The 18,800-nt window shown below is 44.9% G+C and overlaps 2 protein-coding genes across 2 annotated transcripts in view; both read right to left on the bottom strand.

Annotated features, from left to right (window-relative positions):
• Positions 1-733: 733 nt before the first annotated feature.
• On the bottom strand, positions 734-5,881 carry LOC108791441 (zona pellucida sperm-binding protein 3-like). The gene is made up of 8 exons (XM_018561930.1): positions 5,683-5,881; positions 5,228-5,340; positions 4,153-4,256; positions 3,902-4,079; positions 3,681-3,801; positions 3,514-3,605; positions 1,948-2,087; positions 734-963 (listed from the first exon to the last, which is right to left on the bottom strand). The coding sequence occupies exons 1-8, from the start codon at positions 5,839-5,841 to the stop codon at positions 734-736; spliced, it is 1,137 nt and encodes a 378-aa protein (XP_018417432.1). The 5' UTR covers positions 5,842-5,881.
• A 261-nt stretch (positions 5,882-6,142) lies between these two features.
• The window catches only part of LOC108791440 (zona pellucida sperm-binding protein 3-like), a 15,261-nt gene continuing 2,603 nt past the window's right edge, over positions 6,143-18,800 (bottom strand). Inside the window, exons 2-11 of the mRNA XM_018561929.1 lie at positions 18,205-18,302; positions 17,339-17,442; positions 12,259-12,436; positions 12,046-12,166; positions 11,879-11,970; positions 10,916-11,055; positions 10,359-10,519; positions 9,298-9,408; positions 7,105-7,136; positions 6,143-6,176 (exon numbers count right to left, since the gene is read on the bottom strand). Coding sequence (XP_018417431.1) covers positions 6,143-6,176; positions 7,105-7,136; positions 9,298-9,408; positions 10,359-10,519; positions 10,916-11,055; positions 11,879-11,970; positions 12,046-12,166; positions 12,259-12,436; positions 17,339-17,442; positions 18,205-18,302 — 1,071 coding nt within the window. The remainder of the gene's footprint in view (positions 6,177-7,104; positions 7,137-9,297; positions 9,409-10,358; positions 10,520-10,915; positions 11,056-11,878; positions 11,971-12,045; positions 12,167-12,258; positions 12,437-17,338; positions 17,443-18,204; positions 18,303-18,800) is intronic.

The raw sequence follows: 18,800 nt of genomic DNA, 5'->3' as shown, positions 1-18,800 counted from the left end.
GACACTACTGAATATATAAAAGCAGCATTGCCGGCCTATACTAGGACTACAAACACATACCTGCTCCATAACTAGAGAGATGGTTTTGTAGCCCTCCAGATGCATTTTTCCAACCAGCATTGAAATGCAGTTCAGTTTTTATACTTGAATAATCTGTACCATGGATATTTCTTTTGTGGACCAAAAGATAGTTTCCATACACTCAACATGTGCTTAGACCATTACACAATTAAGCTAATTTTGAATTCAGTCCCCAGTCAGAACTCTAGTTTTGACTAGAAGGTTTAGACTGCCACTGTTAATGAGAATATCTGGCTTACACCCTGTGGCGTTAGGACAATTCACATGAAGTCAGACAGTAATAGCCTCATACCCCCCCCCCCCCCTCCTGGAAAAATGTTAGTCCATCACCAGTGTAAAGTAGTAAGCACAGAGGCAACCCAATGACAACAGACCAGAGGATGGGGGTCTACACTTCAACCAAATCTTTTTGGATTGCTAGATTGTACTAATTTGGTATATTTCATAGCACTCTTGGGGGTTCTACAAGATATAACCAAACGCCTCATGTTCTGTCCCCGTTAAAGAGTAACATTTTCCTTCAAAAAACATGTTAGAGAAACCTGAAACTACACCCATGTTCAGATCCCTCAGTGTTACAGGAAAGCAGCAAGAAAGTACATTATGCCATCTATAAATAATAAAAAGAGACCAGATTAAATGAGAATTGCTTTTATTTTTCCACAGACAGCACATTGTGTGGCTTTTTCAGAGACTTCCCAATTGACACTGCACACACAAGGCCAACAAGAAGACTGAGACATCCGACGGCCACCAACACCCAGAGCTCCACAGGGGCAGACTCTTCCTTTGTCATATGAAGTGCAACATCGCTTTGTTTTGGCCCAACCACAAGCAGAGGTCCCAGAGTGGTCACACTTTGTCCAACATCTGTGTGGGGTTCTGTAGGTAAAAAAACATGAGGGGGGGGGGGTCAAGAACACATACAGATTTCTATACACGTCCATGCAATAAGAGATTAGTCAATTCAGCTTAAGTGTGCAAAGTAAAAACCCCATTATAGTAGACTTGTGCGCCGTCAAAAAATTTGTTGGTTTCGTAATATCCATTATTTCGTAATTCGGATTCGTACGAAATACGGATTTTCGGCACATTTTCATAACTTTACAAACATTCGTTATGATGTTAAAAAGCAAAAATACCTTTGTTAATATTGGAGTCAATGTGGTAGTTGTTTTTTTATCCGAAATACAATTTCCGTTAACGGATTTCGTATCCGAATTTCATATTTGACTTAAAAAAAAAAAAAAAACTTACCATCAACTCCAATATAAATGTACTTTGCTTTTTAACTTCAATATAACGAATGTTCGTGACGGAACAAAAATAAGTCAACGGAATTTCGTATTTCCTGCCTGTGTATTGTAATGCAACCCTCAGCAGCAGCGGATCCGTATTTCGGATTTAAAAAAAAAAAAAATCTTGTCATGTTCAACCTCATTTACAGGGTTAATATTAGTTCCTGTTGCAAAGAAATTCGGATCCGAAATTCGTATACGGAATTTCGTATTTCGGATAAAATTCGGAAACTGCAATTCGGATTTCGCATGCTTACGAATCTGAATTTTCAGGAAAATTCGTAACTAAACGAATCGCACATATCTACATTATAGACCTATAGTCCCTTCAAGAGTTGAACAGAATAGGAAAGGTGGTGGTTATAACCACCCCCCAGGTTTTTATTGCCACAGACATTTAAGATCTACTCCTAGTCAGATTATGTGGCAAGCGATTTTAATAGGGTGCACAAAGCAGCCATTGGGTTTAGAATTGCCCCTATATTATAATATTTATATCTAATATTTATATCTAAAGGTGACCTACAGCCATACCGTTACTGTATATACCAGCTGTAGGTTAACTCACCATCCAAGGCTTCCCTCTTTCCAAATGCTCTCGGTCTTCCAAACCTGGTCCTTCCTCCTGTCATCAGATTAGGGTTGCTGCACGTGCCTGTTGTCTGACAACACTGGCAGATATTGCTGGGGCCCTCAACTGCAGACCAGCTAGAGAAGACAAGCAATTGTCAGTATCACACCTATTTTCAGAACGAACATTTATTAAGCTGCACGGCTGTAAACATGGATTGACATTTTGTAATGAAGGCGAGAGCTTGGGATCTCATTCCCAGCAGGTGAAAGTGCACTAGAGATACAGTGACAAGAGCCCAATAGAGGCACATCTGAGGTTACATACCTTCTATTAAGACAGGCACTCCAGTCTGGAACAGAAGGGTGCAGTCAAGCCAATTGACATTACTCTTCCTGCACAAAATGTTCCACTTACCTAAAGAGTGAAGCTCTAAGCCACTAAGCGGCCCTGCAGCTGTTGTGGAACTACAAATCCCATGAGGCAGCGCAATATTCTCACAGCTACAGGTATGACTCGTAGAGAGATGCATAATGGGCTTTGTAGCTTCCCCACAGCTGGAGTTTGTCCACCCCTGCTCCAAGCAGTGCTCACGTGACCTAGTTTTAGGTTCCACTGTAACCCCCACCATTTCATTTTTGGCAAGATGGTGCTTGAGCGATGGGATTGCCAGGTGTCAACACAGCTCATAATCTTAAGGCGGAGACCTGATCATGCTGGCGGGATTTTAAAACAAATACTCTTTTGGGACCAAAGAGCATATGCAAAGCACTATACCCATAATGCCAAATAGGCTGGTATCCGAGGACCTCAGGCAGGGCAGCCATCAGGGGGGTACGGCAGATACTCATGTAAGGGGCCCGGGCAGCCTGGGGGGCCCACCAGGGTCCCTTACATGACTATCGGATGACGTTGAAGGGCGAGGAGGCGGAGGCCTGGCCCTAGCACCGCAGGGCCCCAGCATTGCAGCTCCAGTGGCTTTGAGACAAGCTAGGGCCCCGTCAGCGACGCTGCTCGTCTGATGTCGGACTGGCCGGAAGTGACGTCACTTCTGGCCGGTCTGGCGGCAGACAAGGCCATGTGTGCAGGTAAGAGGAGCTAGGAAGGAAGGAAAGGAGAGGAGGATGCAGCCCTGACCAGCCCACTTCAGAGCCCACCATAGACAGTCGCAGATGGGCTGTGCAGCATCTATGGTGGGCTCTGCAGGGTCACTCTCGTGGGTCCTGTGTCCAGCGGCGGCTTGGGGGGGGCCCGGCCTAAAGCCGTGTAAGGGGCCCTAAAATTTCTGATGGCTGCCCTGACCTCAGGTGTGACTGCTTGGGTAAAAATGTCTCCCAGGGTCTATCCTATATGATGTACACTGGTTACATAGCTGTATAGAAAAAAACAGCAGTGGCTGTGTACTATTCCCTAAATATTTCCAGCTGTTACCACCATTAGCTTTAGGAAAAACACCATGTTATTGTTCAAAGTCATTGGTTCCATTACACATTTGAGGTCCAGATGCAGTGACTATGGTACAGCAACCAATGGACACAGACTACCATTTTCATGGATTCTCACCCATCTGTGGCTTTGCTATAGGAACAGGCTTTGTTCATGGAATCCGGGACCTGGGTGGCTGCAGCAGCTCTCAGGTAACAGGTTATGTAGATCTGAAGGGAAAGATTTTAATAGGTTATCAGTTCTTACAAGGCATCCCATCTCTTGCAACCAATTCAAATCCTCACCAGAGACGCATCATTTCCTAGGAATCGGAAGACATCTACTGTGAACCGAAGGTTGTCTGGTTTGACCCTTGGAGTCATGAAGGCTGCAGAGGAGTCCTCTTGCATTCCATCTACCAGACACCTGTAGAAGATGGTCAGTTAGAAAGTGGGGTCATTAGTGCAAGCCCACACCACTGGGGTTCATTAGTGCAATTACCCTTTCCCTAGATATTAGAACATACCCATTGTCTGTAATGATGTCATAATTAGGAGAAGAGTCGGCATCAGGAGATATGGTGGCCACACATCGGTCAATAAACAGAATCAGGCCAATATGGTTCTGAGTGTCCACAGAGGCCTCTATGTAGAGAATATCTCCCAACTGAAACACTGAAGAACTTCTAGGGCCACTCCAGTCCTCTGCAGGTATAACCAAAATTAGAAAGTCCCAACTTCCTCCCATCCCCCATTCCTTCTTGCTCATTCAACTCACCAGCCATCAAGCGCAAAGAAAAGGACAGCTTCTCTTCTGAGGACACTGTGGTGCTGAATGGAAGCCATGTTGGCTTAATGGCCTTGCTGCTCACATTACCATGCCTATACAGAGAACAGAAGTGTCAGTAACAAGTCATGAAATTTCACAGATCTATATTGCATTTTAAAAAGGAAAGTACCATCTTGAAAGGAATGTTTTAATCAGTATGGTAGCTGCTATTTACTTGGTTGCAACTCTGGTCAGAACTACATTTTCCAGCAGTTGACACAAAACTAGCATGAACAATGGCAGTTTTCACTGGCTCCATTCTTGTTGCCCGACTGACTCAAATCAGAACATGCCTGAAGCCTGTAACCTCTAAATTTGAGAAAGCATAGCAGCTACAATATTTTCCCCAGGGTGGTTTTAGGACTAGCATTGAAAGCATTATAATACCTGCACTACCAACAGGGCATTGTGGAGATATTCCAGATGTTAAAGATGGTAGGTCCCACTAGGGCCAGATTATGAGCATCATGGGCCTGGTGCTGAGGATTTTGGTAGGCTCTCTACAGCTTGGAGTGCCATGTCCAGGTTTGAAGATGCGACCCTGGTAGATCTGCCATTGACTCCAAGCTGTAGAGATACTAGATGTGCAGGCTCTCAGGTGACCAGTGCAGCTCTACAAGGGCTGGTGCAGGCTCCAGTGAGACGCTGAGCAGAGATGCTCTCTGCTCAGGCATATCAGAGGGCCCCGATTCTCATTTTTCTGTCAGTGTTCTTGAAAAGCTTAGTAGCAACTCACTAGGCCTGAGCAAGGGATAGACATTAACCTGAGAGATCCCAAGAAAAAAGGCATGGATGCATTTTCCTAATGGGCACTTATTCCAATGACATCAAGGGATATAGCTCAATGGAAAGTACTCACTTGTGTTTAGAGCAGGATGTAAAAGAAAGCTTGAGTGGGTCAGATTGCAGAAAACCTGACTGGGGTTTTAACTGTCCTACTCTTCCCAATGTTTTTAGCTTTAGCTATTGACTAGTACGAATGCAATGTCGTTAGATCTGCCCTGTCCCCCTTGTGTAGACTCACCGATAGTAGTAGCACATTATGGGGACCACAGCTGGGTTGGTTCGGACGATTGGAATGGAGGAGGTTGGGCTGTAGGTCAGGCTTGAAATGTAGACCACCCAATCTTGAGACATCTGTGCACAGAAAAGTAGAATGTTACTTTGATTTGGCAGCGCTACACATGACAGACATGTGACACAGCCATTGTTAACCCATTTCCAAAGACTAGTCATCTATCATGCCAATAAGGATTCAGCGAGTACTTACTTTTTACAGTTCACAAGCTACAGGTCAGTGACTGAGCTAAACAGCCTGATATAGAATAATAGCAGACCCCCATATCTTATTACAGGTTTAAAAATAAAAAAAAAGCTCCACTTGTTGCTATAGGTATCGCTGAAGTTACTGGAATACATACAATATGGAACTTTAACACAAGGATATGAAGTGCAAACATGAAGTGTAGAAAAAATTACCTGCACAGTGTTGCCACAGTCCTGGAGGCCAATCTGGAACATGACCATGTTGTCAGTACTTTGGGTGCTGGGCTTGCATTGTTGGGCTCCTAGGCTCAGATCAGAAGGTTTTACTAGCTTTCCATTCCCATACAAATCCCTCTGGACACTGACCTCCATGGTGTCCTCTCCACACTGGACACTGACAGGGGAACTTACAGTCTGTTGCTGCTGTCGGAGCATCCCACCTGGACGTCCAGCAGATGAACCCCACTGAGCCCCTCTAGAAGCCCCAAACCCAAGCACAGGCTCATTACTGCCCCGATAAAGCTCTCTGGAACCCCATCTAGAAGGCACCTGGGCAGGCACAGCCCACTGGTAGTTCCTCCACCAATCTGACTGGCGACTATGTCTAGCTAGGACGCCATCTCCAGCACAGCCCAATCCTGGTCCATAAACCAGTGCAAGCAGCAACAACCAACTACAGCAGCTTCTCATCCTTAAGCCCATCCTGTCTGCAAGAGGAATAGCATAATGAGTGAGTTAGAGAGTTACCATTTATACCCCTCCCAGCAGCCACTAATACCCTCACCTGGGGCAGATCATTACCACACCCAGTTGGCTGGCTCATTCAGCATTTGGGGTAAAACACATGGTTGTAAATGTCTGCTGTGTAGCTCTAGTCCAGAGGTCTCCAAACTTTTTAGTACAAGGGCCACATTGTATATTTTTAAAAACAAAGTATCAGTAAAAGTAAAGTACTTGGAAAAAAGTATTAGTTTTATTATTAAATAAATAAAAATTACAAGAATGCATAATTGTCCCTTACTTCTAGGAATGCCCATCAGAGCACCCCCGTATACACTGCCAGCCAGCTGGGGGTCAATGTGGGCCAGATAATATATTGTAGCATGACACATGTGGCCCACAGGTCATAGTTTGGAGACACCCCCTCTAGTCTTAGAGCTCATTTACACTGTTTTGCGCCTGTTTCAGAGCCTTTGCAACATTGTGCTGTATGCGTTATGGAGTGCACACCCAATGATGTCCATAAATGAAATTAACATGAAACACCTATGTTGCAAAACAAAATTTGCCATGTGTCTTCTGGTCCATTGACACGTGTTTAGGGCCCATTGAAAATTTATTAAGACCATGCAATGTGCATCATCATGCCAAATAATACAGGTCAACTAATGTTGGGGGAACTTGCACCAAACCATCGCACATCCTTAGTATCAACACAGGCAACACGTGAATGAGCCCTTTGCATTACCATTCATTTCCATGGACCCCAGGACGCACACTGATCCAGTAACATACATGCTGTGCTTTCTGAATGAGCTATATCACTGGGAGCCACTTAGATCTTGCTTTGCTGTAATGTCTTAATTATTATTACTTAAAGTCAGTCCATCCAAAAGTGAAGTTTTGTGTGCCTACCTTTGTGTGTTCTCAGCTCCTCCTGTCACATTCTGGGTAATAAAAATTTTAAAAAATCCAGCAGGGATGTACATCATAGCAGGTGTACAGACCCAGGAACTAAGCTCAGGGATGGTGGGGACCCTTCTTAATGGGCATAGTTCTTGGAACTCAGCACAGGGATAGGGGGAACACCTCATAATGATCACAGCAGGTGTACAGACCCAAGAACTTAGCTCAGGAATAGTAAAAACATCTTATAATGAGCACAGTGGGTCTAAAGACCTATGAACCCAGCCCAGGTATGGTGGGAACCTCTGAGCACAGCCAGTGTACAGACCCAGGAACTCAATTCAGGCATGATGGGAACCCTTCTAATGAGCACGTGTACAGACCCAGAAACCCAGCTAAAGGACGGAAAGAACACCTCATAATTGTCATAGCCGGTATACAGACCCAGGAACTCAGCTCAGGGATTGTGGAAACCCCTCAACGGCCAATTGGCCATAACAGGTGTACAGACCCAGGAACTTAGCTCATGGATGGTAAGAACCTCATAATGGGCACAGCAGGTGTACAGACCTATGAACCCAGCTCAGGGATGGAGGTAACCCTCCTAATGGCCACAGCAGGTGTTCAGACCCTGAAACTCAGTGCAGGGATGCTGTGAACCCCTCAATAGTCACTGCAGGTGTGCAAAGCTGCAAACTCAGCACAGCAATGGTGGTAGCCACTCATAAAAGGGCAGAGTACGTGTACAGACCCAGGAATTCAATACAGGGATAGTGGGCACCCCTCATAATTGGCACAGCAGGTGTGCAGAGCAGAGAACTCATGATGCTATCGAAATCCTCCTGGTTTAGTGTAATGCTGTCAGCAATGCGCACTAAACGCTAACTTGTTGAAATCTTCTGCTGGCAAGTTACCAGAACTGATGTTTTGGAAGTACATTTTGCCTTTAACATGCTACCGACCAGGGCCGTCTTTAATATTGATTGGACCCCGGGCTAACATTTTCTTGGGCCCCCACCACGCCCCACATACAATATTGCCCGCTATATGCTGACAGAGCAGAGCCACGCTGCAGCTGGGATGGATCCAAAAAAATATTGTCCAGATCCACCCCACCACCTGATTGACAGCTGACTCTACCTCTCTAGAGGTTGTGTCCGCCCCATCCATCACTCCAGTCAGCGTTGGAGGATCAGAGAGGGGAGGGGGGGTATTCCTGCGAGGAGCGGTGTCATTATTGTTATGTCCCCCCAGTGTCATTATTGTTTTGTCCGCCCCAGTGTCATTATTATGCCCCCCCAGTGTCATTATTGTTATGTCTCCTGGTATCATTATGTCCCCTTGATGTCTGCATAGAGCCGTCTTCCCGGGCAATCAGGGAGCCAGGCAGTGTGTCATTACCCACTGCCCGGCTTCTTGATTGCCCGGGAAGCCGACTTCATTCTGTTTGGTCGGCTCGATGCCGATTGGCTGGGAAGCCGGCTTTCCAGCCAATCGGCATCAAGGCCGGCCAAACAGATTTGACAATATGGTGACACTACCCCCACCCTGCAGACATCTCATTCCCCTCACATAGATCCTCAGTAGTCATTACCATACCAGTCCCTCGCCCAGCTGGAGAGCTTGGAGAGCAGTGTCTGGCCGAGGGACTGGTACGGTAATGATTGCTGCCGAGGATCTATGTGAGGGGAATGAGATGCCTGCATGGTGGGGGTCGTGTCACCATATTATAAGATTTGTTTGCCCGGCTTGACACTGATTGGCTGGGAAGTCAGCTTCCCAGCATCGAGCCGGCCAAATAGCATAGAGCCAGCTTCCCGACTCCATGTTGCCTCACAGCACTGCCGGTCAGAGGAAATCTCCGTCTGACCAGAAGTTCTGGTATCGAGAAAAGGTATCGGAGCATTTGGGCAAGTATGAGTATTCAGCATTGCGGAACCTGGCCTCGGGCCAGCAGGCAGAGTAAATCCGGTCCTGTCCTTAGTCATCACCATAATGACACAAGGCAACACCCAGGGGTGGGGGACACACATCACCATAATGACACTGGGGGATGCACATAATAATCATGACACAGGGGATGCACATAATAATCATAATGACCCTGGGGGGACATCATAATGACTACCTAACCCGACCACCCCCATCCCCGTCCCCCCCCCACCCAGATAGAAGCCCAACCCAGCAGCCATGTGCACTCACCGTGGACATGGGGAGGATGAGACTGTAGCCATGGATGGAGGGCAGGACCATGAAGCAGTGTGTGCAAAAATCGATCTTCCTTTGCTGAGTGGGAGGGGACTTCCCACTTTGCTGCACATAGGGACAGGAGGTTGCAGCCCTCTAGCGTCAGTGCAGACTAGACAGCTGGTCCAGATACGTTTCACTAGCGCTAGTTTATGGGGTACAGGGCCCCCAGGCAAGTGCCTTTCGCCCAGCCTTAAAGACGGCCCTGCTACCAACATTTTTAATTAAAAACTTTCCATTACATAAATTAGGCCTAGTGATGTCACTGGGCCTCTGCAATGTAGTCAGATCAAGGGGAAAGGTGCAGCATATACTGTAGTTTACTAAAACATTGCAGAACCCTGCCTGTGTACTCTTCCCAAGAGCCCTCAGATTTGCCCACAGTTAGATTGCACTGGAGAAAAGTGCTGAGATTCAGGTGCATTTTGTGAAGAGGAAGCACAGGTTTTGACACATTTATAGCTTAATTTGCTAGAGTAAAACATCTATAGAAGCAGCATTGCCTACCTATGCTAGGACTACAAACCCCCACCCTCTAGTGATGTGTTCTGTAGCCCTCAATATACATTTTTCCAACCAGCATTGGAATAAAACGCAAACAGTTCTGTTTTTGCACTTATTGAAGTGATCTGTACCATTGAAATGTTCTTTTAAGTGGACCAATAATTGACTTCAAGGTTACACGCTCAACATGTGCTTAGACTGCCACTGTTAATGAGAATATCTTGCTGTACCCTGTGACACTAGGACAAGTCACATAAGATCACAAGGACAGTAAGCCTGCAACACCGTCATACACCTAAATTGTGGTGCCACCACCAGTGTAAAGATATAGCAATAGCCTCAAGTTCTGTCCCCATTAAGGAAAGTAACCCAATGTTACAGGAAAACAGCAAGAAAGTACATTATGCCATCTATAAATAAAGAGACCGGATTAAATGAGAATTATTTTATTTGTCCACAGACAGCACATCGTGTGGCTTTTTCAGAGACTTCCCAATTGACACTGCACATACAAGGACAAGAAGACTGAGACATCCAACGGCCACCAACACCCAGAGCTCCACAGAGGCAGACTCTTCCTTTGTCATTTGAAGTGCAACATCACTTTGTTTTGGCCCAATCACAAGCAGAGGTCCCAGAGTGGTCACACTTTGTTCACCTTCCATGTGGGGTTCTGTAGGAGAAAAACCATTGGGGTAAAGAAGCACATACAGATTTCTGTACACTTCGATGCAATAAGAGATTAGTCAAGTCAGCATTTACTTAAGTGTGGAAAGTTAAAACCCATTATAGACCTACTCGCTTTACCACGCTCTAAACCCATTATATAGCTAGTCACATCAACCAAGAGTTTTAACAGAACACCCCCCCAGTTTTTATTGCCACAGACATTTAAGATCTCCACTCCTAGTCAGATTATGTGGCAAGTGTATCCATTGAGAGCACACCACAGCCATTGGGTTTTTAGCTTCACCCCATATTGCTTCCCTGGTCCATCTGTGGAGTCTATATCTAGAGATGACCTACAGCCATACATTACACTGTATATAGCAGCTGTAGATTAACTCACCATCCAAGGCTTCCCTCTTGCCAAATGCTCTCGGTCTTCCAAATCTGGTCCTTCCTCCTGTCATCAGATTAGGGTTGCTGCAGGTGCCTGTTGTCTGACAACACTGGCAGATATTGCTGGGGCCCTCAACTGCAGACCAGCTAGAGAAAACACGCAATGGTCAGTATCACAGCCTATATTTTAAAAAATGGACATTATAGCAGTGTTGCTTCTACCAAAAATGTAAAGCGGCTTGACATTTTACTTTGTAATGCAAGTGAAACTTTAGCTAATTTAGTAGAATAAATAGTGCACTAGAGGTACAGTTACATGTGCCAAGAGGCACATTCAAGGCTACATCCCTTCTATTAAGACAGGCATTTAAGCATTCCAGTGTGGACTGAATGGCGCTTTAAAGCCCAATGTGGTATTTTTCTTCCTGCACATAATGTTCTACTTGCCTTAGTGGTGCTCTAAGCAGTGATCATGTGACCCAGTTTTTAGTTCCACTATTTTTTTGGCAAGATGATGTGCTTGAGTGACAGGATACCAGGTGTCAGCACAGCTTATTCTGTTAAGGGGGAGCTCTGATCACCTTGGTGGGAATTTGCAGCCAAGCTGTCCCTTTTGAGACCAAAAAGCAGATGCAAGGCACCATACCCATAATGCTGAATAAGCTGGTACCAGAGGCCCTCAGGTGTGACTGGTTACATGGCTGTCTAAGAAGAAACATCTTACCTAAGCAGTGTGCATGGTAGGAAAGACACTGGAAGACATTAGAGGCTACCTTTGCACCATTACACTTAATAGTTCCAACCTTTTAACACCATTAACTTTGGGAACCAACAGTGTTTTTTTTGTTAATGTCATTGTTTCAGGCACAGTTCTTATGCAGAAGGTTCCTCAATTACACAGCTGTGGTCTAAATGCAGTGGCTATGATACAGTAAACCATAGACAGACCACCATTTTAATGCATTCTCACCCATTTGTGGCTTTGCTATAAGAACAGGCTTTGTTCATAGAATCCGGGATCTGGGTGGCTGCAGCAGCTCTCAGGTAACAGGTTATGTAGATCTGAAGGGAAAGATTTTAGTAGGTTATCAGTTCTTACAAGGCATCCCATCTGTTGCAACCAATTCAAATCCTCACCAGAGACGCATCATTTCCTAGGAATCGGAAGACATCTACTGTGAACCGTAGGTTGTCTGGTTTGACCCTTGGAGTCATGAAGGCTGCAGAGGAGTCCTCTTGCATTCCATCTACCAGACACCTGTAGAAGATGGTCAGTTAGAAAGTGGGGTCATTAGCCCACCACCATTGGGGTTTATTAGAGCAATGACCCTTTGCCCAGGTAGAACATACCCATTGTCTGTAATTATGTCATAATTAGGAGAAGAGCTGGCATCAGGCGATATGGTGGCCACACATCGGTCAATAAACAGGATCAGGCCAATATGGTTCTGAGTGTCCACAGAGGCCTCTATGTAGAGAATATCTCCCAACTGAAAGACTGAAGAACTTCTAGGGCCACTCCAGTCCTCTGCAGGAATAATAACAATTAGTAAGACCAACTGACTCCCATCCCCCCTTCCATCTTACTAATTCAACTCACCAGCCATCAAGTGCAAAGAAAAGGACAGCCTCTCTTCTGAGGACACTGATGACATGGAGCGAAATTTCAGCATGCATGAGGAGCCAGGGAAGCTGACCCTCTGTTGAAGCATGGTAATCTCTTCTTTACATTGACTGGTAGCTATATCTTCAAGTATTCTAGTCAGGAGATGAAGGCACAAAATTATGGGTCATCTTACAGATCTTGTGTGTGTGAAGGCTGCAAGCACTTTGTTTTTTTTAAGAGTCTACAACATTCAGGGTGTCCTGTGCCCTAACCCCATCTCCTTGAGTTATTCAATAAAAGTTAATCCTGCATTAGATTAGGGATGCACCAATACTGTTTTTTTGTACCGATATTTTGCCTTTGGTACTCACCGATACAAAGTACCGATACCGGTGGTTCCACTGGCATGGAGCCGGCTTCCCAGGCAATCAGGAAGCCGGTTGGCAGGTAATGACATGTCTCCAAGCTTCCCGATTGCCTGGGAAGCCGGCTTCATGTAGTTTGGCCAGGAAAACCTGCTTCCCAGCCAATCAGCAGCTAGTCAGCTTTCCGGCCCTTCTTGGTCGGCTCGATGCTGATTGGCCGGGATGCCGGCTTCCCAGCCTATCAGCATGGAGTGTTCTGTAGCCCTCAAGATGCATTTTCCAACTTACATTGAAATGCAGCTCCTGTAGTTGTTTTTATACTTCTTGAATAATCTGTACCATTGATTGATTAATTTTTTTTAAGGCCCAAAAGTTTAAGTTTTAGATACACTCAGCTTGTGCTTAAGACAATTGTGCTTAAGACAATTATACAAGTATTAAATGCTTTGCGAATTCAGTCCCCAGCAAGATCTCTTGTTTTGTATAGAATGCTTAGACTGTTGGTTATTTGTTTACAGCAGGGGTAGCCAAACTCCAGCCCTCAAGCTGTGGTGGAACTACAAATCCCATGAGGCATTGGAAGATTCTCAGCCACACACGACTCCCAGCGAGAGATGCATCATGGGATTTGTAGTTTCACCACAGCTGGAGTTTGGCTACCTCTGGTTTAGATGAAGCACTGAAAACTTGAGGAATGCTTAAGTTTTACTTGCTTAGCAGGACATTACATGTATGCAAACAGGAATACAGCAATAACAGGAAACATATATAACCAAAGACAAACATGCACAAGCAGAGACCAACATCGCACCAACTAGTGCTCAGATATTACATCTCTGAATGTCAGTATTACAAATCAGTATGCTGTTGTATTCCCCACACCATTTCTCAACAGCATATGCATTGCTATATAAAATTTAGCTTCTCTTGAAGGAAACTATCGATCCTTGGCAATGGCTTGGCGAGTGCATCCAGTCATTTCTTCTGACGAGCAATATTGCAGGTCGATAATAGCTTGCTCGAGTGTCCAGGTTTTATTTTCTTGGAGTGATTTCATTTCTGCTGCCTTTCTCCATTGATTGGCTTTGGTAAATTTTCTAGGTCTTCCTGCAATGTTGGTCCGAGTGTGCCAGCTTGCAGAGTGGTATTCCCTTGTTGCCCGAATGGATTCTATAATTTTAAGTTCAGCAGATGTCAACATGGAACTTGAATTGCGACTTCTACCTCCTGTGTGGCTTCGCTTCACATCTTCCCAGGATCATTGTTTCTGGTAGGGATGCACAGATACTTTGGGTACCAGTGCAGATACTTGGCATTTTCATGAGAACTACCAGGGTTGCACCTCCTGCTCCACCACTGTCCTGAAATCATTAGTCTGTATTGTTTTGGAAAAACTGTCACATGACAACAAAAATATATCAGTACTTGTAAGTACTCGGCAAGTAACAGTACTTGCAAAACTGGTATCTGTGCATCCCTTTATTTATAAAAACAAAAATCGTACATTAAAACAGATGTACAAATCCCAGGAGCTCCGTGTGCTCCTTACAAATGACAGCGTCCTAACTTTTGAATTTCTCTCTAGTCTAGGCGCCCAAAAGTATCGGTACATGTACTCCTACTTGTGCCGAGTACTGTACTTGTATCTGTGCAACCCTAATTTCTGGTGATGTTTCTCATCAAAGTAAAAGCCAAATCGGCTAATGACTCGCTGCCATGCTTTCCAATGGGCCAGCTTCCCAACTAATCAGCTTTAATTTCCTAGAGTAACACATCTATGGAAGCAGCATTGCCTACCTATGCTAGGACTACAAACCCCCACCCTCTCTAGTGATGGTGTTCTGTACCCCTCAATATACATTTTTCCAACCAGCATTGAACTAAAACGCAAACAGTACTGTTTTTGCACTTATTGGAGTGATCTGTACCATTGAATGTTCTTTTAAGTGGACCAAAAGTTGGCTTCAAGGTTACACGCTCAACATGTGCTTAGACCATTATACAAGTATTGAGCTCATTTTAAATTCAGTACCCATCCAGAACACTAGTTTTGTATATAATGTTTAGACTGCCACTGTTAATGAGAATATCTTGCTGTACCCTGTGACACTAGGACAAGTCACATAAGATCACAAGGACAGTAAGCCTGCAACACCACACCATCATACACCTAAATTGTGGGCCATCACCAGTGTAAAGATATAGCAATAGCCTCAAGTTCTGTCCCCATTAAGGAAAGTAACCCAATGTTACAGGAAAACAGCAAGAAAGTACATTATGCCATTTATAAATAGAGACCAGATTAAATGAGAATTATTTTATTTGTCCACAGACAGCACATTGTGTGGCTTTCTCAGAGACTTCCCAATTGACACTGTACATACAAGGACAACAAGAAGACTAATACATCCGACGGCCACCAATACCCAGAGCTCCACAGGGGCAGACTCTTCCTTTGTCATTTGAAGTGCAGCATCGCTTTGTTTTGGCCCAGTCACAAGCAGAGGTCCTAGAGTGGTCACACGCTGTCCACCTATATGGGGTTCTGTAGGAGAAAAACATTGGGAGAGGTGAAGAGGCATATACAGATTTCTGTACACTTCCATGCAATAGAAATTAGTCAATTCAAGGTGTGTAGAAAGTCAAAACTCATTAGAGATCTAGTAGTCACATCAACCAAGAGTTGAACAGAATAGGGAAGGGGGGGGGGGGTTATGTTACAACCCCCTTTCAGGTTTTTATTGCGCAAGCATTTTGAGATCTCCATTCCTAGTCAGATTATGTGGCAAGAGTATCCACTGGGAGCACAAAGCAGCAATTGGGTTTTTAGCTTAGTCTCCATATTGATACCCTTGGCCCTCAGATCTGTGGAGTCTTTATATCTAGAGGTCACCTACAGCCATACCATTATTGTATACAACTGCAGATTTTAAAACTCACCATCCAAGGCTTCCCTCTTTCCAAATCCTCTCAGTCTTCCAACTCTGGTCCTTCCTCCCATCAGATTAGGGTTGCTGCAGGTGCCCGTTTTCTGACAACACTGGCAGATATTGGTGGGGCCCTCAACTGCAGACCAGCTAGAGAAGATAAGCAATTGTCAGCATCACAGCTGATATTTTCAGACTGGACATTTAAATCTGATAAAAGCCACATGGCAGTAAAATGGCTTGACGTTATGAAAGTGAATTTCATTAATTTCTAGTGGATGAAATAGTGCACTAGAGGTGCAGTGACAAGAGGAACATCTGAGGTTACATCCCTTCTATTAAGACATGCATTCAAGCACTCCAGTCTTGAACTGAATGGTGCTTTAAAGCCCAATTGGTATTCCTCTTCCTGCACATAATGCTCTACTTGCCTAGTGGCGCTCTAAGCAGTGCTCATGTGACCTAGATTTTAGTTACACTCTTTTGGCAAGATAAGGTGCTTTGAGGACCAACAAACAGATGAAAGGCACCATACCCATAATATGGAATATGCTGGTACCAGAGGACCTTAAGTTAACTGTTTGGTTAAGATTTTTCTTTCTACACAGCCATGTAACTAGTGTACATGGTAGGAAAGACCATTGAAGACAGCAGAGGCAACCTGTGCACCATTACACTTATCAATATTTATTTTAACTGTTTAACACCATTAGCTTTATGAAAAAAGCCACCACGTTAATGGTTCACAAAGTCATGGTTTCAGACAGTTCTTGTGCAGAAGGTTCCTTAATGCAGTGGCTATTACACAGTAAATACAGTAACCAATGGGCACAAGACCACCATGTTAATACAGTCTCACCCATTTGTGGCTTTGCTATAGGAACAGGCCTTGTTAATGGAATCTGGGACCTGGGTGGCTGCAGCAGCTCTCAGGTAACAGGTTATGTAGATCTGAAGGGAAAGATTTTAGTAGGTTATCAGTTCTTACAAGGCATCCCATATCTGTTGCAACAATTCAAATCCTCACCAGAGACGCATCATTTCCTAGGAATCGGAAGACATCTACTGTGAACCGAAGGATGTCTGGTTTGACCCTTGGAATGCAAGAGGACTCCTCTGCAGCCTTCATGACTCCAAGGGTCAAACCAGACCACCTACGGTTCACAGTAGATGTCTTCCGATTCCTAGGAAATGATGCGTCTCTGGTGAGGATTTGATCCCCCCCCCCACAACTGGTGTTTTTTTCAGAGCAATAACCCTTTCCCCAGATATTAGAACATACCCATGGTCTGTAATGATGTCATAATTGGGAGATGAGCTGGCATCAGGAGATATGGTGGCCACACATCGGTCAATAAACAGGATCAGGCCAATATGGTTCTGAGTGTCCACAGAGGCCTCTATGTAGAGAATATCTCCCAACTGAAAGACTGAAGAACTTCTAGGGCCACTCCAGTCCTCTGCAGGAATAATAACAATTAGTAAGACCAACTGACTCCCATCCCCCCTTCCATCTGCCTCATTCAACTCACCAGCCATCAAGTGCAAAGAAAAGGACAGCCTCTCTTCTGAGGACACTGTGGTGCTGAATGGAAGCCATGTTGGCTTAATGGCTTTGCTGCTCACATTACCATGCCTACACAGAGAACAGAAGAGTATATTAATGAGTCATGAGCTATAATCATGGAATTTCACAGCTCTATATTGCCTTTTTAAGGCAATTACCATCTTGAAGGGAAAATGGTTTATCGGTATGGTAGCCACAATTTCTTACTTGGTTGCAAGCCTGGTCAGGACTGCATTTTCCAGCAGTTAATGGACATGAAGCTAGCATGAATGATGCCAGTCTACACTGGCTCCATTCTTGTTGCCCGACAAGGAAAATACATGAAGCCTGCACCCTCTAAATTTGAGTATGCATAGCAGCTACAATATTTTCCCCAGGATGGATTTAAGACTAGTATTGACAGCATAATGTGCATCATTGTGGCAACCCAAATTCATGATAAGAATTATTAGAAGGACCACCAGTTTGAGAAGTAGAGAATGTTAGACCCTCTGCCAGGTAAAATTTTCCATCAGTGTTCTTGATAGGATTAGTAGCAACTCAATAGTGAGTGAGTGAGGGATAACCATTAACCCAAGTTGTCACCAGAAAAGGCATGGATGCCTTTTCATAATGGGCTCTTGTTCCAGTGACATCATGGGGGATATACCCAATTGGAAAGTACTTGTGTTTAGAGCAGGATGAGAAAATACATTTCTAGAATAGGACAATTAGCAAAAAACCTGACTGGGACTTGAAAGCTAAAAATAATTGGAAAAAGTAGAGGACTGTTAGCTATTGACTAGTACGGATACAATTCTGTTAGCTCTGCCCTATCCAGTGTAGACTCACCGATAGTAGTAGCACATTATGGGGACCACAGCTGGGTTGGTTCTGACAATTGAAATGGAGGAGGTTGGGCTGTAGGTCAGGCTGGTAGTGTAGACCAGTGGTCCCCAACCCCCGGCCCGCAGGTGGAGGTGGCTGCAGTGCCTTTGACTTCAATGCACCGCAACGCCCCCTCCCACCCCTGAACTCAGCGGGAAGATTTGTGAGTGATTGCTGTGCGTTCCAGCAGCTACCGCTCTGGAAAGCACCGTAATTTGTGTGAACAAGCCCTAAGGGCCCAGTCCCACCATAAGGAGTGCGTGCCAGTGTGTTCAGCCTCTGGAATGCAACCCGGCAGCTCACTGTTTAGGGGCAGGAGGGGGCGTGGTGGTCCATTAAACTCAATGGTACTGAAGCCTCGCCCCCCGCCTGCAGTGCGATCGCGGCACCGGAATGCGTAACACATTAGTGCCTGCGTTTTCCGGTCCAGTGCGATCTGCAAAAATGCTGCATGCACTATTTTGTGCAGATTGTACTGGACCCTAACGCAGGCACTAATGTGTCACACGTGTGGGTGCGGCGTAACTCCAACCTCCATTAATATTAATGAAATAAATACA

The sequence above is a fragment of the Nanorana parkeri genome, unplaced genomic scaffold (assembly GCF_000935625.1).
Source record: "Nanorana parkeri isolate BGI_ZX_2015 unplaced genomic scaffold, ASM93562v1 scaffold551, whole genome shotgun sequence".
NCBI lineage: Eukaryota > Metazoa > Chordata > Amphibia > Anura > Dicroglossidae > Nanorana > Nanorana parkeri.
The sequence above is the reverse complement of the archived record's forward strand: the minus strand, read 5'-3'. Positions and strand labels throughout refer to the sequence as shown.

Excerpts from the sequence above, each read along its gene's own strand:
- LOC108791441 (XM_018561930.1), bottom strand. The coding sequence starts at position 5,841 with ATGGAGGTCAGTGTCCAGAGGGATTTGTATGGGAATGGAAAGCTAGTA. Across the intron at positions 4,257-5,227 it reads ATAATGTGCTACTACTATCG|GCATGGTAATGTGAGCAGCA; the intron begins GTGAGTCTACAC and ends TTCTCTGTATAG. Across the intron at positions 3,802-3,901 it reads GACATCATTACAGACAATGG|GTGTCTGGTAGATGGAATGC; the intron begins GTATGTTCTAAT and ends CATCTTCTACAG.